This window comes from Trichomycterus rosablanca, chromosome 27 (assembly GCF_030014385.1).
Source record: "Trichomycterus rosablanca isolate fTriRos1 chromosome 27, fTriRos1.hap1, whole genome shotgun sequence".
Classification (NCBI taxonomy): Eukaryota; Metazoa; Chordata; class Actinopteri; order Siluriformes; family Trichomycteridae; genus Trichomycterus; species Trichomycterus rosablanca.
Window position 1 is genome coordinate 236,094 of NC_086014.1, and position 27,358 is coordinate 263,451.

General features: G+C 47.4%; 1 protein-coding gene across 1 annotated transcript; it reads left to right on the forward strand.

Moving 5' to 3' along the window:
* kcnq1.1 (potassium voltage-gated channel, KQT-like subfamily, member 1.1) lies at positions 1-26,738 on the forward strand. Its single transcript, XM_062989652.1, has 18 exons — positions 1-312; positions 5,257-5,347; positions 10,618-10,744; positions 10,838-10,916; positions 11,012-11,108; positions 11,208-11,348; positions 11,746-11,856; positions 11,936-12,031; positions 12,132-12,248; positions 12,402-12,528; positions 12,674-12,700; positions 12,928-12,981; positions 13,098-13,224; positions 21,119-21,194; positions 23,066-23,160; positions 23,252-23,298; positions 23,996-24,057; positions 26,221-26,738. Exons 1-18 carry the CDS (start codon positions 32-34, stop codon positions 26,416-26,418), a joined length of 1,953 nt encoding a protein of 650 aa, XP_062845722.1. The 5' UTR covers positions 1-31; the 3' UTR covers positions 26,419-26,738.
* The last annotated feature ends 620 nt before the right edge of the window (positions 26,739-27,358 follow it).

The window sequence follows — 27,358 nt, forward strand, 5'->3', positions numbered from 1 at the left end:
AAGGACGCCGATCTTCTGGCATTACCCTGGCATGGTCCATCCTGGAACCGCGGCAGTCCGGAGTAACGCGACAGGTTCGTGGCAGATCGGAGGCTCGCCGTCGGGAGTCCTGGAGATGTCGGAGGTGCAGGGTGGGCACGGTGCCCAGGCCACCCAGCAGCGCAGAGCCTCTCACATGCACGCGTACGGGCACCGCGTCTCCGTGTACAGCGCGACCCGACCCGCGCTGACCCGAGCTTACCTGCAGGGACGGGTGTACAACTTCCTGGAGAGACCGTCGGGCTGGAAGTGCTTCGTCTATCACTTCACTGTGTGAGTACAGCAGCGTGTGGTGTAGGTGCAGCGCGGCTCTAGTACATCTGGGTTCGAATCACACAGCTGGTTACTCTCTTGTTCTATTAATGTGGTTGGATGCTGTTAGGTACATTGGCTCATCTGAACTGTACCATATTTGAATCAATGTGAGTGAGTGAGTGAGTGTGTGATGCCCTGCACTGGACGGGTACTCTGTTAGGGGTGTGTGTGCCCCTCTGATGCCCAGTTTTTGGCACAGGGTACAGACATGATTTTAAACTCTTGTGCATGAACGTTCTCTACTGTAGTGATTAGTGTTCCAAACTCTGACGAACCAGACCCACTGAGACCCTGACCAGGATAAAGTGGTAGTAATAAGGACAGTGAATGAATAAATGAATGCATGTATGTAGTCAACTAAAATACACCAATCTGTTTGACTGGTAATCAGAAGGTTTCTGGTTCAAGCCCCACCACTGCCACTGTGGGGCCCCTGTTGGGCCCTTAATCCTCAGCTGCTGTCACTGTATTTTGTAATTGTAACAGTTGCTTTGGTGTGAATTTAAACGCCACAAAGAAGAAATGAGTGTTGTAGCACCAGCGCGTTAGTAATTTTAACACGTTCACTTTACACCTGGTGTCTGACATGTACGGGCGTGGCTCTCCGGCGTGAGCAGGGTCTCCTGGGTAAAATCCTGGTATGTGACGACTGTGGCGTCTCCGAGTGTGATGAGTGTCGTTTGCAGCTGGCTCGGCCGTGGACGGCGTGTGTTGAGGAACGCTCAGAACGGTGGCGCCGCCCGCCAGCCTGTCATGTTCTCTGTCTCTGGCAGCAGCGGGGGTGATAATGGGCTGCTAAACTTGGCAGCAGTGCGGTCACTCTCCGGAGCCCGGGGGGGCCCGCTGACCCCCTGGCCTACTGCTGTCGGTGTAGCTTCTGTACGCTCGGCTCCAGAGATAACACCTCCAATCAGCAGTCAGGGTTTAGCGAGGCGTTCATCTTCTCTGGTCCTTAAAAATACAATTCGTTCCTCTGGAGCACTGAACGCTCTTCTAGATCACACAGTAACTGTGGTTCTAGATTATTACTCAGTACTTGTGGTGGTTCTAGAATACTGAGCACCTTTTGCAGTTCTTGAATATTCAGCTGTTTCAGTTCCAGTGTGAATGGCCATTGTGGCATTTCTAGAATACTCAGTATTGCAGCTTTAGTACTTTAATACTTAGAGACTGTAGCAGTTCTAGAGTTCAGATCAACTGTTAGTACTCTAGAATGCAGCTGTATCCGTTCTAAACTCAGTATAGCAGCTCTAGAACAGCCAGCGCTGGGGTTTCTGGACTCCCCAAGTTTGAATCTCAGCTCTGCTACCAGCGCTCCCTAGCTGGCACGATCGGCAGGGCAGACAGCGCAGCAGACAAAATCGGCCACTAGTCTGCTGGATGGGAAAAGACAGGACTAAAAGGGGGCGGGGTCTGGGGGGAAATGGTAGAACATGCAGAAATAAAATGGATAAAATGGAAGAGAAAGTAAAGGCAGGAAGGAGGAGAGCTGGTTGAGGAGGAGAGCTGGTAGAGGAGGAGAGCTGGTTGAGGTTGGAGGTTTGTGAGGTTCCTCTCGTCTGAGTGTGTGTGCTGTGGCAGCAGGAATGTGGATCTGCTTATCGGAGCTCCAAAGACGGCAAAGCCGCGAGTGTAGAGGGACGAGAGACATTTAACCATTACAGCTCGACCACACTCACATGTGTGAGCATGTTTACATGAGTGTACAGGGTGTGTGGTGGATCCTGCTGATATTCCAGCCTCGTACCCGGAGCCAGAGGAGACCACAGTCCCCACAGCGGGGGCTAAAAGTACCAGAGCGCCAGTGTTAATGCTGCTGTTTCACATTTTTCTTTAATTTAATACAGTTTTTGTATTACAGATCATATAATCAGCTAATTATTCAAAGGATTTACATGAATTTTTAAGGTGGACTTTTGAAGGCACGTTTTGCTAAAGGCGTCCATACATTTATGGTTAGACCATTTTTAAGAACCCAGATTGTCCCTGACCACTGACCAGACCCCGACTTTAACTCTGCAGGAAACATTTAGGATGAATTCGACGTCGATGGTGAGCCAGGCTGTGGTCCCGCCTGTTCTTGGCCCGTCCTCACAGCAGCGTTTTGGAGTAAACGGGCACAAATTCCCATAGATGCTCCGAAATCCTGCCTGAGGAATGAATCTGCATGAACGTTCAGCGTCGGCGAACAAGCTGATCAGGTTTCCACAGACTGTTGGGAATTCTGTGCAGATCTGAAAGTGAAGGACGCTGGAAGACCGTTGGTGCGACACGGTTACACCACGAGCACAATGATTTGAAGGATTTTGGTATCACAGTGACACGTTTGTATCTGTGTGACTCCTGAAGCACAGACGTGTTTTTATCATTCGGATGAAGATGAGTTTTTGACAGTTGGATCCCCGTAGCGTTTCGTTACGCCCCCCCCTCCCCGCGCGCTGACAGCTAACAGCTGGACGTCCTTTGTGATGGTAGCAGCTGTGCAGCACGCCGCCCGCTGCTCACTTGTTTTCCTCTGTACGTTCCCTTCAGATGTGTGAATAGTGCAGGTACATGTTAGCTGATGATGAGGGTGCGTGAAATCCAGTCTGAATGTTTATTAAAAATAAATAATAAATAAATTATTATTAAATAAATAATTCAATAATAAATGAATAATAAATAATAAATAAATAGTAAATAAATCATAAATAAATAAATAATTTAATAAAGACAATAAATAAATAATAAATAAATAATAAATAAATAATAAATATTAAATAAATGTTTATATATTCAAGAACATAATAATAATAAAGTATTATAATGATAATGATGTAAAATCCTGGTTAATAAGCGTGACCGTGGAGGGCGCGGCTCGTGTCCCTGTCGAGCGTCATGTCCGAAGGTAAAATCAGCTTATCTGTATAAAGAAAACAGGTTTATCTCAGGTACTTTAGGAAGTCTGGGGAGCTTTTGTTGGTCCAGCGTGACGTCACACAGGTGACCTTGTGGTATTCAAGCGTGTGGATGTGATGACCTTCAACCTGGTGTTATTCTAACAAACCTGTACTTTACTCTCCATAGATAAGCTCAGAAACTTCACTCCTGTACTGCGTCATGGTACTCAGCACACACACACACACACACACACACACACACTCGTGATTTTACTGTAATCACATAAAAATGTTTATTCATTAAGACGTGTTTCTTCTCCAGAAATAAAATGTTTAATGTGGCGGTTTTACTTTTAGATAAACGTGTTTTATTAGTGTGAACATGCTAAATCTCCTGCGGTGTCACGGTAATAAAAATGAGAGCTGTGAGAGCTGGACGTGTTTAAATGCTTCTGGCTTTATTATTTATACAGATTTAGTTTATTTTGCTCTATAAGGTTTAAAATGCTGGAGATCCTGCAGTAATAATCCCAGTACATGAAGAACCGTGATGAAAACGCCGTCCTGTGGTGTGATGTCATGTACTGTGGTGTGATATCATAGCCCATGGTGTGACCTCATCACTCCAAACTAAACTAAACCCCTTTTATTGGGTTCTGATCTGATCCTGGTGTGTGTTTGATTTAAATCGCTGCGGAACTGAAGTATAAAAGAAAAGAGAGAATTTATCATCAGGATGTGACGGGTTTATAAGACGCTTCCACTCGTGTGAGAGATAAAAAAGCTCCGAGTAAAGAACAGAATTCAAATAAAATCAGCTCTGAATAATAAACACGTAATAAATCTTCATTCTAGTTTATATAAAGAGTTAAACTCTGATCAGCTCTGATCCAGATTTAACATCATTATTATAACATCATTATTATAACATCATTATTATAACATCATTATTATTACTGATTCAGGACCGTTTCTGTTCCTCTCTGTCAGAAGAGAAAAGATAAGAGGTGACACCAGCAGTTCAGAATGATTTAGAACATCAGAATGTTATAAAATCCTCATGAAAATGTGTCGTTTGTTTGACCATGATATAAGATGATATAAAATGATATAAGATGAAATAATATACCAGTAGGGAATTCCAGTAGTGGTGTTTGGTATCAGAGGTCATGAACGGTCGGTCTGATGGTAAATACTCCGGCTGACCTTGACGTCTCTCGTCTGTCGACAGTATTTAATGTGCAGGCTCGTGATCATGTGGAAGTCAGGATCACATTCATTTTAAATCAGCGAGTCTGATTATTAGTCAGGATTCAAACCCTCAACCTTGTGATTAATAACACACAGGCCTCACCGCTAGCACTGCCCTAACAGAAGAGGTTTAAAGTCTTGTGTTTGTCCACATTAAACCACTTTTAATTTTTGAATTCACATGTTCCAGCCACATTAAGTTCTAACATCCAGATAGAGACAGATTCTTTACTGTCCCTGTAGCTTTATACAGCAATAAAGGCACACACTATAAACATTCAACAGTATAAATAAAAACAACAGCACAAACATAACCTAGATAGAAAGTAACCTGATTTTAACATATATTGTATAGCTACAGTGCAGTTATTAATAATGATGGAAGAATTGAGTAAAAATTGAATGAATTGAATGAATGAAAGTGCAGGGAGGTTTAGCATCTACTGCAAAAGATTATTTGTGTTTGTGGTTTTAATACTAACGGGCCTGTTGTGTTACAACGCTGCCACCTGCTGGACATGTTATGAACTACACGGTTACTCATGCGGTGCAATATGCACTTAATAATTAAACCTGATTAATATAATAACAATGTTATTTAATGTTAATACATGAAAGATTAGGATAGTTTGGGTAGCAGAATTGCGGCTATTTTCACTTTTATTTAAATGTAAATGAGCTGATTTATAAGTTGATTAGTTTGGTTTGTGTGTGAATAGTATAAGTGCATTACTGGTTGTTTCCTTTATTAAATGAATGGTTGTGTTTGCAGGTTTCTGATCGTCCTGTCCTGTCTGATCCTCAGCGTGCTCTCCACTATTGAACAGTATCAAACCCTCGCCCAGGAAACCCTCTTCTGGGTGGTGAGTTCAACATTTACTGTTTAAAAATGATAACATCTGAACACATGAAGCTTGTATAAACAGTTTAAACATTTCATCTTAATTCATTTGTCTTGCTAAATCACCACACAGCTCAGAGGTCCAGCTTATAAACCACACTCATGGGGACCAGGTTAGTGTGTCCACATCCACAGGCACCATACCACCCTATTAAAATTGTTTGTGCTTATTATACATAATAGTGTGTTTGTCGCTCAGCACCAGAGTTCTATGAACTTCCCTCTGGTCACTGTCTGGAGAGTTTGGTATGTTCTCCTCACATCTATGTGGGTTTCATTTAGTTATTCAGCTTCTTTACAGATCCACGTCGCAAAATATGCTGAGTGAATCTGCCAGACTTGGTGTTATTGCGATTATAGTCCAGCAGGTGGCGCCAGTGCATTACATTTACTGAGCAGTAGTGTCACTATAAATCTGGTCTCCGTCCCAAGGCAAGAAAACAAGCTTAAATGAGGAGTCAGTCCACTTAATGGCATGTTTTCCAGGGTGAGAGGAAACTAGAGTATGTGTAGAGAACCTACTCAGATGTTAGCTAACCAAAGTGTGTAAAACATGACGTTAAAATCCTAATAAATAAAAAGCTCATAATTATATCCATTCAGTTTCTGATCTTTTGCTAATGAAGCTCCTGGATGGTTTAGGTTCGCGTCTCACATGAGAAGATCAATACTCTGAGGTCATGTGGGACGTTAGCGGCTCTTGTCTTTGCATTAACGACGATTTTTTTTTTTGACAATCGTACCTAATCACAAGACGAAAGGAGAAACAGGAGGAGAGAGTACGGCGTGGCGATTCCTGGCTGGAGGTCAGAGGTCAGTCAGTCGACTGGCTAGAAGGGATTAAAGCTACGCCGTGAGCCTCACAGACGACGCCCGGCATGGCTGGGTGATGCTGCTGGGTACCAGCGTCCCGGATGAAGAGGCCCCGGGCGTCCTCGTTTTTCTGTATCACTTAAATCAAGCCTCGAACGTCGGGCCGCAAAACCAGAATTACTGAGCGAGCGCTCGGTGCTGACGGCAGCACGTTCATCTCACAGGAAGTCGGTGTGTAGAGCCGAACCCCATTACCACCCCACCCCCCGTCCCCCAGTGCTCCCAGTTTTAATGAGGACGGCCGTGTGTATTCGCCTCACAGCTGCTGGTCCTAACAAAGACAGAAACTCGAGATTCTCCTGCCATCATGCGCTCACACATCAGCCGTTTATTTATATTTTATTTATTTTATTTTTGTTTTAATTCATCCAGATAAAAACTAAACACAGTTTTACTGGTTTTACTGGTTTTACTCAGAACTTTTGGTCATATAAACAATAAAAGATGATAATTTGATCATGAAGTCCAGATCTGGTTTAGCACGACTCAGTTTAAACCCTTTAAATTCATTATGTGTAAAAGCTCCAGTTTCTTCTGATCCCTGGATGCATTATAAATACACTATATGGCCAAAAGTATTGGGACACCCGATCGTGAGTGATTTATGCTTGATCATGTGTGTGTGTGTGTGAATCTAATCTAAATAAAAGAACTAAGATCTAATACTGATCAGCAGATAACGGCGGCGTCAGTGCCGGGGTGCTAACGCTCTGACCCGTGAACCCAGATTAGCATGGCATTGTCCTGCTGATGGGAGCGCTACCGCTCGTTTGTAATTCGTAACATCCCACCTGGGATTTGGGCGGGTTCTGTTCTGTCAGGTGACGGCGGCGACGTTTGATGCGTGAGGTGCTGGAGGTCACACGGGACGCTTCACGGCGGCGCTGACGTCCGACGCCTCGGGTGTTTGCTAGGTGTCGCCGAGCCGGGATCGAACCCGAGCAGCCGGGGTCGTGCTGCGCTGCGTTATTACCTGCTGTCCAGCAAAACATGCCTGAAGTGGAGCTACATGTACACTATATGGTCAAAAGTATTGGGACGCCCCACCAGGTGTAATAAATCAATCATATAAAGGGATTGATATGCTTCCAACATTGCAGCAACAGTTTAGGGAAGGACCTTTACTGTTCAGGCATGACTGTACCCCTGTGCACAAAGCAAGATCTAGTACAGCTGTAGCCTAGTGGTTAAGGTACTGTACTAACAACCAGAAGGTCGCTGGTTTAAGCCCCATCACTGCCAGGTTGCCACTGTTGGGCCCTTGAGCAAGGCCCTTAACCCTTAATTGCTCAGATTGTGTAGAATTGTGTAGTGGTTTTAAACATCATCAGTCAGTGATTGAACCTGTTAGAGGAACTAAGATCTTGTTCAGTATTAATGATCAGGTGATCAGGTGGAGCCGTCAGGGCCGTGTGACCCGCCGTTGTTCCGCTGACGGTCGAGCCGCTGTACCCTTTGTGATTCGGGCGTTGAGGTGTGATCCTCTCCAGGTGACTGACCCCACACTGGACACGCCTGCTGATGAGGTGCAGGAAGTCACATCCGGAGGTGTGGCTGGTGCCACTTGGGTACCCCATTTGTACTTCGTAATGTGCCACCTGATGCCAGGCTGATGTGTAACATCTGTCAGGAAGTCGTGAGGTGCCTGAACTCACGCTGGACGTTTCACCGGGCTGAAGCGTCGACACTTCGAGCCGTGAATTCGAGCGCTAATCCCCCCTGTATCTCACAGAGAGGTCAGATAGGTGACGCCAAGCTTCGCCTTCACGCTAACGAGGCGCTGAAGTCGACGCGGAGGCCGGTACCCGCCGATCCCCACACCGCAGAGATCAGGAGCTCGCCCAGCGCCCTCTTTGTGATTAAAATCTCAGCGTCCTAAAGAGCAGCTATAAACCTGTAAACCCCACAAAGATGAATCTGTAACGAGTGCCGCCGCCACCGCGCTTCACTCATCTCCATCTCTACATCCAGCTCCGCTAATGTTTCACTGGGACACGCCGACCTTCACGTGACCTTGTTTGTCATTCATGTGACCGAGAGAAACGAAACATCATCCAGTGAGCTTTAATAAAGAGTTTTATTACCCAGTCAGAATCTATTAGTAGGTGAAAGTACTTCCTCTCACCCGCTGGTTTACATATTGAGCGCTAATATTCGGGCCTGTAAAGGGCGTGAGGAGGGACAGTACCGTACACTTCACCCACACCCCCACACCGCCCTCTTTTAGGAAACAGCGTTCTTTTGTGCTCTTGTGATTCTACTGTAGCTACGGCCTCCTGAATCACAGTACTATTCATCAGTTTATTACAACATTTTAATAGTTTTATTATTCATTATTTTATTAAGACATTTTTATTATTCTTTTTATTTATTATTTAATTTATTATTATTTATTTTATTTTATTACAATTTTATTAACACTTAATTATTATTTTTAATTATTTATTTTATTATTTTCGTTTTTTTTTTTAAACAATGTCATTTTTTATTATTTTATTAAAACATGTAATTTTTCTATTATTTATAATTTTATTAAAACAATTACATTTTTTATTATTTTATTATTTTGTTAAAGCATTTTTATTATTTTATTAAAGCTTTTTTATATTTTATTAAAGCATTTTTATTATTATTATTATTATTCATTTTTAAAAAATTCGTATTTTATTCTTCATTAATTTATTAAAATATTTTCATTATTTTAATATTTATTATTTTATTAAAGCATTTTTATTATTATTTATTTTTAAAAAATTAAGTATTCTTTTCTTTATTAATTTATTTAAACATTTTTATTATTTTATTTTTTATTTATTAAAACATTTTCATTATTGTATTCTAAGAGTACTAAATTTAAAGACAGCCAGAGTAACGTAACTTGCGGGACTGTAGTTGTTTTCTCTCCTGGCCGTCTCGTCCTCTCTCTCAGTGATGATCATCTTCCTCTGTGAGATTCTCAGCAGGTTTCTGATGCTCTTGTATTTAAAATCCTGAATACCCGAGGTCTTGGGTGTGTCTGGTCATGGTTGTATGCCAGTGTGGTTGGCATGGCATCGTCCAGACTGCAGCTGATGACCTTTACTTTGGTTCGTTATTGGCTCTGTGGGTGCATTATGGGTAAACATGCAGCCGTGACCCCTGGACTCACTCATTCCGGTACGATATGACTTTTTGGGATTCTTTTCGGTCGATGTGATTGAATCGGTCGCCGCTGGAAGCTGGGCGGTAATGAAAACGTGACGTTACCTCGCTAGGTCACATGACCCTCACCAGCCTCCTGCCGTACCGGTTGGTGAAGCGCATTCCAGCTGCATTCCGGATGGGAAATCCACTCGCCGTGGTGACGCAGGGAGGTCGTACATCTGGTCCTTTATGTTCTCCTTTAGACTGTGAGCTGCTCTCATGCCCCCCGCGGTGCCCGCTGGTTCTTTTGGGTGACAGCTGGTCAGTGTGGTCACTCGCCCAGATTTAATTAGATGCTCAGTAGGCCGAGTCACCGGGACAGATCGGGCGAGTTCAGGCGTCTCACCTCGGGGTACGGGCGCTGCTCGGTGGCTCCTTTCATATTTGCTCGGATATTTCACTGCTCCTTATTTGGGGAGGCGAAGATCAAAGGAGAGTTCAGAGCGGGCACCGTAAAAAAGAAATGAGCTGGACTCTGATTCGTTCTGCTTGTGTCCGGCATCAAAGACGAGACGGAAATAATCAGAAGAACAGAGTCCAATAAGCTGCAGGGTTCTGGAGGAAACACGACGTCATGGGATACAGCGGTTATACAGAATTACTAATTAGCATGATGGTTTATAGCCTTTTTCTCAGAGGGGTCACAAAGGCTAGCAGGAGTGGTACAAAACCTGGTCCTGCAGGCCTACAATGTCACTAGGATGCACTGTATGGACAGAAGTATTTGTGTATTTCAGCCACAACAGTCACTAACAAGTGTAATAAATCATTCATATAAAGAAAACTATGTGCTCCTGACTGTGCAGAAACAGTTTAGGGAAGGTCCTTTCCTGTTCCAGCAAGAAACTCCAGTGTCCTGCACAGAGCCCTGACCTCAGCCCCACTCAACAGCTCTGGGATGAACCGGAACATCGACTGAGAAAGCAGAGCTCACAATCAGGTGTCTAAATACTTTTGACCATATAGTGCAGTATGGATTCTCGCTGGTCCACACCCTGAAAATCGTTTGCTGATGATACCAGAATCTTATCGGCGCTCCCTACAGAAGGAACCTCACGGTGCAGCTTTGTTTTCTGCGGGCGACTCCGGTTACTGGTTATTCAGTGCGGTACTGAATCGAGACCCTGGTTAGTTTGGTGTCGTGTCGTAGATCTAACCGCGTCTGTGCTTCACCAGGAGATCGTGCTGGTGGTGTTCTTCGGGGTGGAGTACGTGGTGAGGCTGTGGTCTGCAGGATGCCGCAGTAAGTACGTGGGCGTGTGCGGGAGACTCCGCTTCGCCAGGAAGCCCATCTCCATCATCGGTGAGACCAGATTCACTCGCCCGGGTGTTTGTGCTTTGTGCGTTATTTATTTATTTACTCGTCAGCGCCCTCTTGTGTGTGTTTGTGCCGCAGACTTCATCGTGGTGGTGGCGTCGGTCATCGTTCTCTCGGTGGGTTCTAACGGTCAGGTCTTCGCTACCTCCGCCGTCAGGTAACCGCACCCATGTTTGTTTAGTTTTGATGTTTCCGGATCATTCTCATGCCTGGTACTGATCCTGTCCTGTTGTTATTGGTCCCGGGGATCAGAGGGATCCGCTTCCTGCAGATCCTGCGCATGCTGCACGTGGACCGTCAGGGAGGAACCTGGAGGCTGCTGGGATCGGTGGTCTTCATCCACAGACAGGCAAGAGAACATTTCAGACCAAGCGTTTAGTCGTCCTGATCTACAGGAGATCAGATCAAATACCCCCCACCCCTAACCGGGTGTGTCTGTGGATTTCAGGAGCTGATCACGACGCTGTATATTGGGTTTTTGGGGCTCATCTTCTGCTCCTACTTCGTGTACCTGGCGGAGAAAGACGCGGTGGATAGCGACGGCATCACCGAGTTCTCCAGCTACGCTGATGCTCTGTGGTGGGGCGTGGTAGGAACACTTTATACTACCATCGACTAAGGTTTATGTAGTATTGTGCAGTGTTTGTGCAGTGTTGTGCAGTGTTGTGTAGTATTGTGTAGTATTGTGCAGTGTTTGTGTAGTATTGTGTAGTATTGTGTAGTATTGTGCAGTGTTGTGTAGTATTGTGCAGTGTTGTGCAGTGTTGTGTAGTATTGTGCAGTGTTGTGTAGTATTGTGCAGTATTGTGTAGTATTGTGCAGTGTTGTGCAGTGTTGTGTAGTATTGTGTAGTGTTGTGCAGTGTTGTGTAGTATTGTGCAGTGTTGTGTAGTGTTGTGTAGTATTGTGCAGTATTGTGTAGTATTGTGCAGTGTTGTGTAGTGTTTGTTGTTTGTACCCTTCCTCATACGATGGGCATGCTTCAGGTTACCGTGACTACGATAGGCTACGGTGATAAGGTGCCGCAGACCTGGATCGGGAAGACCATCGGCTCCTGCTTCGCCGTCTTCGCCATGTCGTTTTTCGCCCTCCCCGCCGTAAGTCCCGCTCTCAGCGTCCGATCTAACGCCATAATTCTGAGCCGCCGCCCTCCTCTCACCTGATCGTTACCTGCAGGGCATTCTGGGAAGCGGCTTCGCTCTGAAGGTGCAGCAGAAGCAGAGACAGAAACACTTCAACCGCCAGATCCCGGCCGCCGCCTGTCTCATCCAGGTCAGATCAGACTCGGAGACGTTATTAGATCCGATCTGATACGAGCTGATTTCGGGTTCGACTCAGATTTGAATGATTGATTTATTTTGCTCTGATCTAGACGTCCTGGCGGTGTTTCGCCGTAGAGAACCCAGACTCACCCACCTACAAGATGTTCGTACGGAAGAAACCGGCCCCGCCCGCCCCCTCACCGTCTAACTTCAAGATGAAGAAAACTGTGAGGAGTGTCCGTCATTCCTGTTCCATATACATACACACAGGATACACAAAATACACACTAAACATACATCGTGCACCGTATAGATTAATATAGTGTAACATAATCTTTAGTGTTTTTAATAAATCCGCTCTTTGATGTTTGTAATTGAAGGTGAAGCCGAGGAGGAAGAAGAACAGCGAGAAGGACGAGGGTCCGAGCACTCCCCCGGTCCCGAGCATCACCTACGACTCTGTGTTTGATCAGAGTCAGGACACGATGTACAGCACCGTAACCTCAGGTAACATCTAGAACCCTACAGACCTGCAGCCCTCCCCTCTAGCACCCGTTTCTAGTTTTTTGTCCAGACCTGATCAGTCTGTGATTAACGCTGGTGAATCTGAACTGATGGGGTTCGTTTCTCTTTCTCTGATCGTCGCCGGTAGCAGAGCTAAACGCTCAGAGGAGATTCGGTGAGCGGCTTTCGGTGTCTGACGCTGCATGATGTACAAAATCGCGTCACTGTGTGTGTGTTGGGTGGAAGTGTAGCACGTTATCACTGCTCTATTGATCTGAATGTTTTATTCTGTTAGCAGCATGATGGAGCGCTCTGATTGGTGCATGTGGACTGAACTCAGTGGTTGGTTGTGGTTTGAAAGGTTTAGGTTTATTAAGCTGATGTGTCTCTCTCCCCTCGTAGAAACCCAGCACTCCTGGACCTCGATAACGTCCTTCCAGTTCTCTCCTCCTCCAGGTAACCAGATCTCAGATCTCTGCTGCGTCCCCTGGTGATCAGGTCTGTAATGATGTGCAGGTTGTGTTTCGTGTGTTTGATAATCGGGCGTGTGATCATTCCATGTGTGTTGGTAGTGAAGAAAAGCCCGGTGCTTTTGGAGGTGCACCCCGACCCCCCGCTGCAGAGGAGCAGCAGCTTCGCCGATGATCTGGAGCTGGACGAGAAGGACACCGACCTCCAGCCCGTCACTCACGTCTCACAGTGAGTAACAACACACGTCCAAAAATCACCACGGATCCGCTGGCATGGACAGGGCTGACTGAGGTCTCCGATCCAACAACCTACTGATTTAATCAATTTTAGACCTGTTCCAGGTGGAAAAGGACACAGTTTGACCAGCGAGGCTAACTTAATAGGCACAAATTCCCACAGACATACTATGAAATCCATTATTTGATCTCTAGGCAGCGGACAGTCGAGATGAATCCAGATCTCTTGATCATGACCGGATCATTACGTGCGTGTGAACAGGTGGGACTCCCGTGGCGGTGGGTTGCCTGCGAGTGCGCTATTAGTCGGGACGCGTACGCGCTCCTGTTGATGTTTACATTCCTCTCAGCGGGGCGTAAACACTGACCGGCGTGTGAGGTCAGGAGCTCTGTCTTTTACTGTGATGCTGGAGTCGGTGTAAATGGAGCAGAGGAAGGAAGGCGTGACTGATGAGTGGTGTTATTCCACTATCAGCCACTAGAGGGTGGCGTAGCTGTGTGTTGGAACCCTTTCCTTTTGTATTATAGTACATGTGGTGGGGTGAATCAAAGCACCCTCGGCTCTTTCGGGTTGAGAACCCCCCCCAGTGGTCACCACTGCCAATATTTTCTCACCAGCAACTTCGATCCAATATTTACCCCAAATTTTCCTCCCAATCCAGTCATATCCAGTTCCCCTCTACTGCTGCAGAGCTTCACTCTTGACTGAGGAGAGTCGTGACTAACACACCCCCCCTCCGACACGCATGCAGCACAGACCGCTTCTTTTCACCTGCACCAGGTTCATACCAGTCACTGACCTCTGTTATCCCCCATCTCTGTGCAGCGCCATAGATCAGCCAGCAGAGGGCGTAACTGCAGCAGGAATTCATACGGCGCACCCACCGAACCGTTGTCCGTACAGACACCTGGCCTGCCGTTAACAGAGCTGAGATTTGAACTCACAAGCTTGAGATGTCAGCCCTGGTGTGCTGTGCACCTTGGCGCCCTCTGCTGGTGGCAGGACGTCCATGCAGTCTGAGGACCAACTTTTCTTACGTGTAGTGTACTCAGCTCGTGTTGCTGCCCCAACCTGACAGCAGGAGGCGCTGTTTCTGAGGTATCCGGTCACACCACAGTTGTGTCTGGTGGGACTCTGTGTTAGTAGGACAGCAACCTAACAGTTTGGGGAAGGACCGTCCAGTTTCAGGACCATTTCCTGCACAGAAGCCCTGACGTTGATCCAAACATCAGGAACAAATCCCCTTGATGTGTGGATCATATTGATCCTGATGTAAATATTGATCTGAAACAGGGACAGATTCGGGTGCGCCTCTCTTTCGGGTGGACACGGTACATGTCCTGCACAAAGGCTCTCTTGTCGCCGCCTGCATCTGTTTGATCTTTGGAGTTTAATGAGCTTTCACTCGCCTCACGCTGAGATGTGACGGTAACAGCAGGCCTTCCTTCAGTCTCGTCCTCCGTCCCTCTCCCTCCCTCTCTCTTTACCCCCCCCCCCCACCTCTCACGGATGAGGGCGCATGAGGGCACATTTTGGGTTGTGATCAGGACGTCACATGACTCGAGCGGATTAAATCCTTACGATTATTATTTTGTGCAGGGTTCCTCCGCTCTGGTCCTTCTCCTGCACCGACCTTTGACTCTGGCCCGTTAATTTAGGAGAGGGGCGAGCGAGGGGGGTCCTGGGGTCTCGTCCCCGTGTCCACAGCTGAAGCAGATTGCCTGTCCGGGGGGTGGGGGCGGAACAATGCCTCGGGTTCGAGTCATGTGCCACTGAAGGCATGTGGGAGGTTCATTCAGACTGATGGTTTCTGATTTTGTCCTGAGATGATCGATGATGCTCGTGACGGTGCAGCTGCTAGTGTGGGTGCTGCAGCGACGTGGGCATCAGGGAGATCCGTTGGCACTCGTTTCAGCCACACCCACCACTAACAGGTGTATAAATATGCATTTTAAGTTGTGCCAACAGTTTGGGGAAGGCACTTTCCTATTCATCCTTATGACTGAGTGAATTTTTGCTGTGGGTACTGATGCCCCAGTGCAAGCGCCTCGACTGGTCAGCGGAGGTCGCTATTGCGCAGCGACGAGGAACCCTGTTTCAGCCAATTGTGTGTCTGTGTAGGCGCCTGGCTGGCTGATAGCAGAGCTGACAGATCTCAGCACTGGTGGGCTAGATTGGCACCTTTTTCAGGGTGTGATCCTGCCTGGCACCTAGAGTTTTTTGGGTGGCACCTAACAGCCAACAGTTGTGTTCACTCTGTGGTTTTGAGATGACTCCGCCTCCCCTTTCCTGATACTTGTACTAGAATGCGAGCTGCTCGGCCGTGCGGATCAGATGACGCCACCGACACCTGCTGTCCGGCTCGGCCCAGGTGAGCGGCGGTGGAATCCGATCGCGAGTGGGTGAGGGAGTGGGTGAGGGAGTGGACGTCTGCCCCTCTCTCCTGGTGACAGTGGGGTGTGTGGTTTACCAAAAGCTCAATAGATTGATTTATCCCCGGCGAACAGAGACGGGCTTCTTGTGGCCGAGGCCGCGCCCGCTCATCCTCTCCGAGCCCCGAGACAAAGGGCCATTGTCCGGGCCCCTGCACGCTCCAACAATGGCCTGATTGACAAGCAGCTCGGCTCCTGAGCCTAAACCGCAATGCCGGCTTTGTTACAGACGCTCTTATGTTATCGGGAAAATGGCCCCGGGGCCCGGGCGGACTTGTGCTGCTCAGAAACGTCGTCGTTTTGTAAAAGAGTTCAGGATTTTATTTATAAAAGTTACGATAACGTTTGAGTTCCTACAGTGAGGAGGAGCGACCGCTCAACACCTTTCATCTTTATTTACATAGTGCTTATAACCCAAAAATGTTGGGACAGAGGGTGTAAACTTCTTTCTGAAGTTTACTTACATTTTTACAGTAAGAACCCAAAATATTTCATGTTTTTCATCAGAACTTTGGATCTTTTTTGGGAAGAAATGGACGTCATGTACTCCACCAACCCAAAGATGAAAGGACCATCCAGACTGATATCAGTAACATGTCCAAAAGCCGGAGTGTGTGGTATGGGGTGTCCTGTTATTAACACATTGAGGTGTGTGTGTGTGTGGACAGGACCGTTGGCACTCTAATGCCTCAGTGCTTCTCTTTATGTGGTCCGTCACGGCGCCCTTTCTCTCCTCGTTAACAGTAATTGCGTTTGGTTACAGTGAGTCAGGACTAACGAGGGACTGAGAGAGGGGCGGAGTCAACACACACCATCAGATCCAGATCTAATAGATCCCTCACTCTCACACACACCATCAGATCCACATCTAATAGATCCCTCACCCTCACACACACCATCAGATCCACATCTAATAGATCCCTCACCCTCACACACACACCATCAGATCCGCATCTAATAGATCCCTCACCCTCACACACACCATCAGATCCACATCTAATAGATCCCTCACCCTCACACACACACCATCAGATCCGCATCTAATAGATCCCTCACCCTCACACACACACCATCAGATCCACATCTAATAGATCCCTCACCCTCACACACACCATCAGATCCGCATCTAATAGATCCCTCACCCTCACACACACCATCAGATCCACATCTAATAGATCCCTCACCCTCACACGCACCATCAGATCCACATCTAATAGCTCAGAAGCCTGATCTCTGTGTGTGTGTGCGTGTGTGTGTGACGTCCCCAGATTTTCCAGATCTACTCCAGAGGATCGTACAGGATCCAGTCTGTATTCAGTCATGATCAGTCTGGCATGTGCGTGTCGTGCAGCTCCCACTCATAATAAACGTCACCGAGTGGAGGGGTGGGGGGGCAATGTTTGGGCTGGCGTGCTTTATTGAGCGAAAGCCTCTTACCCCCCCCCCCCCCCCCCTGTTCTGTTCCCCTCCCCCCGCAGGAGGGCTATTCTTAGCCCCTCCAGCCTTTTAGGACCACGGCCCTGCGCTCCCTCCCCCGGAGCCCGCGGCGCTACACAGACACACAAAAGCACTTCAACTTTTGACTCGAGCGCCGAGGACAAGGGTGCACTCTGACCTGCCCGAGGGGGGGAGGGGCGGTGTATTGGGGGGGGGGGGGTATTGTCGTAACAGAGCCCGATCACGTGGGGTCTATTCTGGGACACAAAGCATTCTCGGGACACTGTCGCATTCTCACTGCATTTCTTTTGGACTGAGCGCAGAGGTTCATTTTGGGTTTTCGGGTCGATGATGTAAGCGGTGTGGTGTTAAGAGGAACACTCGCACCCCACCAAGCTTTACCAAGGGCTAAATATTCAGACAGTGAGGGGGGAGAAAAAAGAGCTGAACTGAACACTCACTATATGGTCAAAAGTATCAGGACGCCCCTTCTAATGACTTAATTCACGTGTTTCAGACACTACAGTTACTAACAGCTGTAATAAATCATTTATATGACATGACATGGTTCTGACTTCGCAGCAACAGTTTAGGGAAGGTCTTTTCCTATAAAGACATAAAGAATAGCTCGGTTTAAAAACCAAGAAACTCCAGTGAAGAAGCTCACAGTGTGTGTTTGTGTGTGTGTAGGTGTATGTGTGTGTATATGTGTGTGTGTGTGTGTGTGTGTAGGTGTATGTGTGTGTATATGTGTGTGTGGGTTTGTTTGTGGAGTGAACGCTACAGAGAGGAGATGAAAGCAGAGCCACGCCCGTGTGTCTCTGTTGTTCTGTGTTGTTTGATGGTGTGTACGCACCTCGTTATGGTTTTATGACTGTGTGTTTGCGGCTGTGTGTTTGTAAGCACTGGTGTGTGTGTGTGTGTGTGTTTGTAAGCACTGGTGTGTGTGTGTGTGTGTGTGTTAGCGCTGGTGTGTGTGTGTATCTGTTGTGTGTCTGTTACAGCCTCAGTGATGATTAGATTGGAGGAAACGGAGCAGCTTCCTGTTGATCTGCTCTGATAACACTCCACAGCTCTGTCCTGATCCCACAGCTCTGCGGCACCAACATAAAGACCTGAATTTCAATAAATCAAGAAGGTCCTGGGTTCAATTCCCAGGTCTGTGTGGAGTTTTGCATGTTCTCTCTCTCTCTGTCTGTGTGGGTTTCCTCCAGGTGCTCCGGTTTCCTCCCACAGTACAAAGACCTGCAGTCAGTGTGTGTGCGCTCATGTGTGTGTGCAGTGCCGGGGGCGGGACATCCAGAGCCCGGCACTGATGGCAGCAGGGGCGTGGCCGTTTCCTGTCCCATGCTGCGTGCCTTTGATCTTTATTTTGCTGTGACTCCGACTGTCACTGTGGCCACGACAACATCCGCCAGTGTAGCACGCATGCCGTGACACGCCGCCGCGGCTCTCAGCGCTAACAAAACGTATGGCGGGATCAACTGGGATCTGCTCCTGAGTTTCTAAAGATCTGTGTGTGTGTGTTTGTGTATGTGTGTGTGTGTGAGTGTGTCTCTGTGTGTGTGTTTGTGAATGTATGTGTGTGTGTGTGTATGTGTGTGTATGTGTGTGTGTGTGTGAGTGTGTGTGTGTGTTTGTGAATGTATGTGTGTGTGTGTGTGTGTTTATATATGTGTGTGTGTGAGTGTGTCTCTGTGTGTGTTTGTGAATGTGTGTGTGTGTTTGTGTATGTGTTTGTGTGTGTGTGAGTGTGTCTCTGTGTGTGTGTTTGTGAATGTATGTGTGTGTGTGTGTGTTTATATATGTGTGTGTGTGTGAGTGTGTCTCTGTGTGTGTGTGTGTGTGTGTGTGTTTACGTGTTTGTGTGTGAGTGTTTGTGAATGTATGTGTGTGTGTGTGTGTGTGTGAGTGTGTCTCTGTGTGTGTGTTTGTGTGAGTGTGTCTCTGTGTGTGTGTTTGTGAATGTATGTGTGTGTGTGTGTGTGTTTATATGTGTGTGTGTGTGTGTGAGTGTGTCTCTGTGTGTGTGTTTGTGTGTGTGTGTGTGTTTATATATGTGTGTGTGTGTGAGTGTGTCTCTGTGTGTGTGTTTGTGTGTGTGTGTGTGTTTACGTGTTTGTGTGTGTGTGTTTGTGAATGAATGTGTGTGTCTCTGTGTGTGTGTGTGTGTGTGAAAGAAAGGAAATTTCATGGTTCCGACTGCAGCAACAGTTTAGGGAAGGTCCTTTCCTGTAAAGACATGAAGAAGCTCCAGAGTCCTGCACAGAGCCCTGAGCTCAGCCCCACTCAACAGCTCTGGGATGAACCGGAACACCGACTGATCGATCAGCGCCCAGCCAAATAAATACAAATGCTGTCATCTTTTGATTGACCGGGCACAAATTCCCACACACAGAGCTGTTGTTCCAGCTGAATAGCTCATGCTCAGGTGTCTGAATACTTTTGAGCACATGGTGTATCATACAGACGACTGTATGAGGGTATCTCATGCCCTCTGTGCTCCTCGGTGGCTCCGTTCATGCCGGTATATCCGTTAGCCTGGCTCTGTGCCAGTACCGGGGACAGATGGTGACCCGGCTGAGGTCACCAGAGCATCGGCGCTGTGCTGGTAGGCGGGGCGTGATGGGTAGAGCAATCGCCGTGTTCTCCTGGACAGATGGGTCGGTTCCCATGTTCCATCTCCCCCCGTCTGTGTCTCTCTGCCCCCCTGACATACCACCGCTGGCTCCGCCCCGTACCCGTCTACAGGAATGCCGGGCGTCGCCGGGCGTGGGATTCCAGAGCGCTGTGTTATTGTGGCTGTGATTAGCCGAGGCCTCCTGGAAGCAGCGGGTCGCCGGCGCTGAATCTGAACCCCGCCGTGACGACATGGCAGGTATTGTTCCGGTGTTCGGCGTGTGAATCTGAGTGAAGACTCAATAACACGGCGACGCTCTGAGTGGCAGGAAAACATGGGCTGGTGTTTGGAAGCGCCGCGGTGAGGCTCATGTACACTGTACGGACGCCTGCTCGGCCGATAGCACCACTGGGATTCGAACCCAGATTTCCAGATCTCAGCAGTAGTGGGTTAGTGTGCTTTACCGCTGCACCACCCGAGAGCTAAACAATAAAATAATTAATTAGTCAATTAACTAGATAAATAGATTCTTTATTATTGTAATTAGTTAAAAATTAACAAAACTATTTAACTAAAGTAATTATGTGGGTCTGGGTGCGTCGTTAGAGCCACACAGACGGATCGTTTCCCCCAAATCAAGATAAAATTCTCATTTCCAATTTTACTAACGAGCCTTTAACATGAGATAACCTCTGTGTGTTATCTACATGGAGGAAATCACCCATCAGAGTCTCTCTCTCACACACACACACACACACTCACACACACACACACTGTGTTTAAAGCTCCTCTGGTTGAAAGCCGTGTGTTTAGATCAAGTGCCGGTCACGCCCGGCTCTCATCAGCATTACAGCTCTGAGGTGTACCTGAGGACCTTCCCGAGCCTGATAGGATTGTGTTGCTAATGCAGCGGCTGGGTTTGTGTGAGGAGACTGAGCTGTGTGTGTGTGTGTGTGTGTGTGTGTGTGTTATCTCAGCGATGCCACCGGCGCTTTACAGCCTTATTGTCTTACTGAGCTTATTCTGGAAGCTGTGATGCACCGTAGTGTGAGTTAGTCCAGAGGGATTTCAGACACACCGCAAACACCACGCAAACATTATGACCCTTACCAACACCACAAACATCACAATTACCACAAACTCTACATATACAACAAACACCATGAACCTCACAAACACTACGCAAACCTAACTAACACAACGAACCCTACAAACACACACCATGAACCCTACCAACACCACAAACACCTTCAATCCTGCAAACCCCACAAACCCAGCACATCATCACAAGCACTCCAAAAATGTCACAAATCCACAAACCGTGACCATCTATCTGTTTGTCTGTCTGTTCCTTCCTTCTAATTCTCCTCTATGTGATTGGTTTCTGATTTGGCAGGCTGCGGGACTCCCACCGTGCCGCCATCCGTGTGATCCAGAGGATGCGCTACTTCGTGGCTAAAAAAAGGTTCCAGGTGAGACTTTAATATTCCTGAGGGTTTCATGTTCTCGTTGTGTGAACTATCACTTACCAACATTAACCTTTAAGAGCTGTGAGATGTGCTCAGTGTGGGCACAGGGGGCACCGGGGGGAGGAATTACACCCAAATTAGATCAGAGGTCGTTTTAGAGAGGCTCATTACGGTACATCAGCACTCACATTACACTCATCAGCAACCCGACCCTCCTGCTCACCGTCCCAAAGTCCCAGGAGCACGATGAGAACACTGAGGAGGTTACCTGCTGCAGCAGCGCCACCATATCACCATGCCACCTTATCACTGTACCACAGCGCAGGGTGGCATGATCAGATATTCAGGCTGTTGTGCTGCATTTCTAACATTAATGTAAATAATACAGGAATAAATAAAGCGTTGGGTAACAGCACACTGCCACTGGGATCCAAGATTCGATATGCTGTGTGTGTGACATCCTGTCTGGTGTGTGTTCCAGGAAAACCGGACCCACCGCAACCCTGACCAGGATACATGGCTAATAAAGGATGAAAACAATTAGAGAATAAATGATTATTTGTATAGAATTACAGGCTAAGCTTTATTTTTTACATTTTATCTCAACTGTGAAGCATGGTGGAGGGAGTGTGTCTGTCTGTCTGTCTCTGTCTGTCTGTCTTACTGTCTTTCTTTCTGTCAACCCGAGGTTCACAAGAATAAAGTAAAAACACATGTGTGTGTGTGTGTGTGTGTGTGTGTGTCGAAGTCCGGGGTGTCATCCACCCCCCAAACCAACCCACACACACACACATTAGACACTCGACACTCGATCCTTGTTTTCTGTTGCGCTTTCTCTCTTTGTCCGTTGTCCCTCTTCCTGCCCTCTCATTTGCCCCCGGCACTGAAATCCTGCCCCCCCCCAACCCCCCCCCCCCCCCTCCGCGGCACCACCTCCGTCCTCATGTGACACCAAACGCACAGCCGTGGCGGTGTGTCGGATCACAGGGTCTAAACTCCCGGCCGCGTTTGCTCTCGTTTTAACAGAGAGTCGTGAACGTTTGCACTTTTCCTCAGAGCGCCTCGCCCCAGCGACGACGCCAAACATCAAACATGTGACCTGATGCGTCCTGCACGCGCTCCTCCGTGGATTCAGATGCGGGTGCGGGCGAGGAAGCAGCGCCCGAGTGCTCCGTCATCATGAAGGTTTGGGGTCTGCAGACGTGGGTGGTTCATCTTCAAAGACTCGACTCAGAGGATCTTCATGTTCTTTGATCTAAAGAGTCTAGACATGAATGTGAGGGGATTCCCCTAATAGTCAAGCATTTGTTTATCTTGGTCAGGGTCACAGTGGGTCCAATTCACTGGGAAAAAGGCAGGAAACACCAGTCCAGATCGCCAGTCCATCACAGGACACACACACACACTTAAAGTCATTTGTAATTGCTTTAATTTACCTGACTGCACGTCTTTGTACTGTGGGAGGAAACCGGAGCACCCGGAGGAAACCCACACAGACACGAGGAGGATTTCTTTCTGAATCCATGGTGACCTTTACAGTTGCTTTGCTTTGGTCAATAAACAAGCTGTCGGAAAATGCAACAGACGAAATCAGCCGCTAGTCTGCCGGGTGGGAAAAGAGGGCGTGGTCTTCGACACTGTTTTAAGACCCTGGTTAGTAGCCCGAGGTGCCTGTAACACGCGTGACTCTCCATCGAAGTACGGGGGGATAAGAAGGGGTCGGTGGAGCGGGCACGCATCAGAGGGAGGGTGTGTCAGGAGAATGTACCCTCCTCGTACACCATCGGGGTCTCCAGCAGAGGACATGGATACGACTAAACTGGGATAAGGATGGTCCCACATAAATGCTCTGATCCTGTTGGTTTGCTTTGCAGCAATCTCGTAAGCCGTACGACGTCCGTGACGTGATCGAGCAGTACTCTCAGGGTCATCTGAACCTCATGGTGCGCATCAAGGAGCTGCAGAGGAGGTGAGACGCTCTCTCGAGCCAATCCTACTAACATAGCTGTACTTTAATTATGTACGTGTTGTCATTTACCGTCTTTATCTGGCTTCTTTAGACTGGATCAGACCCTGGGGAAGATGTCACTGTTCCAGACAAGTTCAGGTACTGTCGGCATGTCAGACTCTCATGAGGATGAATCTTGTGTGATGTTTATGTGTATTATGTATTAAAGTCATGGTTCAGCTCAATACAGACTCAGTTTTTAACCCAATTAGGACAAGACTGGGATTAAAACTTAATTTCAGTTTATTAATTAATGAGTTTGCATGAGATATCCAGCTGTTTGTCCTGTATTAAGACGTGGTGTGGTGAAGAACGAGGCCATACAGAAGGTTGCCACTGTTGGGCCCCTGAGCAAGGCCCTTAAGCCTCAATTGCTTGAATTGTATTCAGTCACGAGTGTATTTTAACGTAGATGATGCTTGCTTTAGTACCTGTGGGGGTTGCTGGAGTGGTGCTAAGCAAGTGCTATGGTGTTTCAGGTGGTTGGTACATGGTTGCCGGGTGGATGCTATGCAATCTTCGGAGTCTTCTGGTTTGTTATGATATTCCTGGGGTTGCTATGTGGTTGCTATGGTCTTTGTAGCTGTATAACTGCTAGGTGGTTACTACAGTATCTCAGGTGGTTTCTAGGGTGATTTTTCAGTGGTCTTGCTGTTCTTAGGGTGTCGCCAGTGTATCCGAACCTCAGACAGACCCCGCCCCGTCATGCCGGATAGACTCCCTTTAGGTTCAGTGGAACTTCATTTCTAATGAGCATCATTCAGTGATGGTTTCTGTTATTTTGTGTGTTTTTCAGAGCGAGCCAGAGACCGCGGCTCCAACACTATCGGCTCCAGACTCAACAGGATGGAGGAGAAGGTACGTGGTGAGGTGACGTGTTCACGTGTCCCTGTTCAGTCTAGTCTGAGAGAGTCTGGCTCTGTGTGTGTGTGTGTGTGTGTGTGTGTGAAGGCTCTTAGCCTGACTGACAGACCAAGACTCAGGAGCTTAACAAACACCACTCAGACCCTAAATCCCAGTACAAACACTCCTCATCCCAGACATGAACTTCAGGAACACACACACACACACACACTTCTCTCTGCCACCCTTACCCTCGCCTACGTCTCTCCGTCTGCCACTTTTGCCCTTGTTTGACCTTGTTTTCCAGGTCAGTAGCACCTGAGATTCATTCTTTCAGAGCTCAGACTCTCGGTGGTGGTGGGCATGCATGTTAGGGTGTTGTGAGAACCTCGCCACCTTAGCACCCTGGTGTACCCTGATTAGCATCTCAGTGGCTCTGGAGCCCTATTGTACACATTCCGAACATGGTGCCAGTCCATCACAGGGCATCATCCATTCACTTAATCACTCAGTCTACCTTCTGCATGCTTTTGGTTGGTCAGAGGAAACGGGGGATCTATAAGGAAACCCACATGGATGGGGGGGTGGGGGGTGTTGACAGGACGCCGCTTCTCTTTACGTAACGCGGTGATAAACAGGATGCAGACAGTCTGTGACATAAACAGGAACAAATAGCTGGAGACTGTTGCCGAACCGTCGCCCCGGGGGTCTCTGGATTCTCCTCAGCCTCCCCTCACCTTTATCAACCAACTAACTCACCCATCCACTGACTAACCAACCCACACGCAAACCTGCCGACACACCTACCTCCCAGTCTGTCTAAAGTATGCACTGTGTAACACTTGTAGTTAGAATAAGACGAACTAACGTGCATCATAATAAACCTTATAATACCCTGCATTCATTTATTATGGTCAAAAGTATTTGGACGCTTGACCGTGAGCTTGTCGGACGTCCTCTGTGTGATCTCTCCAGCTAGAACAACAGCCGCTCCTCTGAGAAGCTTCTCACCAGACTTTGGAGTATGTCTGTGGGGGTTTGTGCTGACATTTGTATGGCTGGGTGCTGATCAGTCAGTCGGTGTTGAGTGGGTCACCTGAGCTGTTCTTTATGCTGGAACAGGAAAGGACCCTCCCTAAACTGTTGCTGCTTAGTTGGATTTATTACACCTGTGAGCAGCTGTTGTGGCTGCACCACAAGAATAAATTCAGTAATTAGACGGGCGTCCCGATACTTTTGTCCTCATGGTGTGTGTTAGGTGTACTGGAACCGCTGCTGTGCTTTATGTAGCGTGTACATTATACATATATGTTATCGTTAGCTTTAGCCCGGGTGGTTCGGGGCTTTTTATAACGACCCGTTGAGACTCTTTGAAGCGGCGCGTTTGAAGCTCGTCAGTCGTGCTAAGTGCTCTCAGCTGCTGGCGTCCGCCGCTCTGGCTTCACCCCGCCGTCCCTCTGTGGTTGGGAGTGTGTATATTTGTGTATCTGCGTCTACGTGGGAGAGCTGGCCGGTGTTTACATGCCATGTTTCCACACCGTGTGTTTGTGAACGTGTGTGTGTGTGTGTGTGTGTGTGTGTGTTAGGCTGGTATAAACTGTAGCTGGTCAGAGACGCTCGTCTGGTGATTTATAATCGGCTCCAAACATCACTCCATTAGCGCTTTTCCACCAAAGGAACTCTGGTTCTTGAACCGGTTCCTGGTCCTTAAACCGGTTCCTGGTTCTTGACCCAGTTTCGTTCAGGCTTTTTAGAACCTTGGTGCTTTTCAGAGAACCGACCGCATTTCCACCAGTTTTTGGAAGCCTGAGGATGCGTCATCAATGGTGGCTGATACCCAACGAAAGGTGGAGCGTGTAAATTATCTGTGGGGATACTAGCCAAACTAGGGTGCGCAGAGGGACGCGACCCCTAACGTGCCATAATAGTCTTCCAACTAACACCAAGGTCCCTTATATGGCTGGTTTAAAGGAAATGCTTCTCAAAGTGACTGAATATAGTAAAAATACTTAAACTTTTTATACATTATTACTGTTTTTTCTTGAAAGTGTTGAAGGTCAGGTAGGCACTTTGGATGGATGGTAAGTGTAAAAGCTGGAGGAAGCACTCTCCATCTACTCAGTAAAAATGTATGAATGGATGGTAGATAAATATTAAATTTCACTTGTCCCACCTCAGATCACACACTTGGACAGAACCCTGAACCGCATCGCCGAATCTCTGAACCTCCTGCTGATGAGGGAGCGCCGGCCGAGCGAGGCGGCGGCAGCATCGTGTGAAGACACCGACCACGCTCGCTCGTCTGATCACCCTCCACCAAACTACCACCAGGTCTCCACCCTGACGTGCCCGCCGGCCCTGGAGGAGAGTCTCTGAGACCCGGCGCGCCCTGTCGGAGGTGATGTTTGTGTTCCAGAAGAGAGAGGAGCGCTCGTATTTAAGAATAATTAAGGTAGATGACGCGGGGGAGCGTACTTAGTCACACTTGTTTTGTTTTGATTTTTAACACTTTTAGTGCCGGGAAAGGTTCAGAATGGAAAAATATTACCTACATGTTTTAATTTCATCTGTTTAAAGACACTCACTGCTTTCTCTGAGCTGACTGGAACTTTTTGGATCGTCGGTTTGTTGGAGTTTGATGGTTCAGGAAACTTTTTCTAAATGCCATATGAGATTAATAACGTGTTTTAATAAAAGCTGAAGTAAATAAATCTTTATTTATAGGACTTTTTTTTACTTGAACGGCGCATTTTGGAACCTCTGGAGTTTTCTTGGATTTGTAGACAAAACCAACGTGTTCCTAAATAGCGGTAAAGTCCTCTAGTCTACTGCTGCTGAGATCTGAGGATCGAAGGCCTGAATCTCAGCCGTGCTATTGACCGTTCTAATGGCTAATATCCGTCCAGCCATTCATACGTGCACGTATCGGTGTACAGAAATATGGAAGTCACAGATCTGAGGACCAGATCCTCTGTGGCGACACCTAAATACCGGAGCAGCCAAAAAACAAGACCCACATCTGCTTTTAGGAACGTGATGAACTCAGTCATGTCGCTAAATGACCCAGAAACCAAACAGATCGAAGTGATTTTACTGACTTTGCTGCACTTTTATGTGTTTATCTGACTATTAATAGCGCGTTAGTCTCTGAGTGAGAACGATCCGCATCATTTACCATCAAATAAATTCAATCATGTGTACTATATATGCACTAAATTGGCAAAAGTATTGGGACGGAGTTTTATTCTCGTCTGTAGAGAAGGATCACACCGACAGAGTCTCACCTAGAACCTCTGAGAGTGTGATAAGAAGGAAA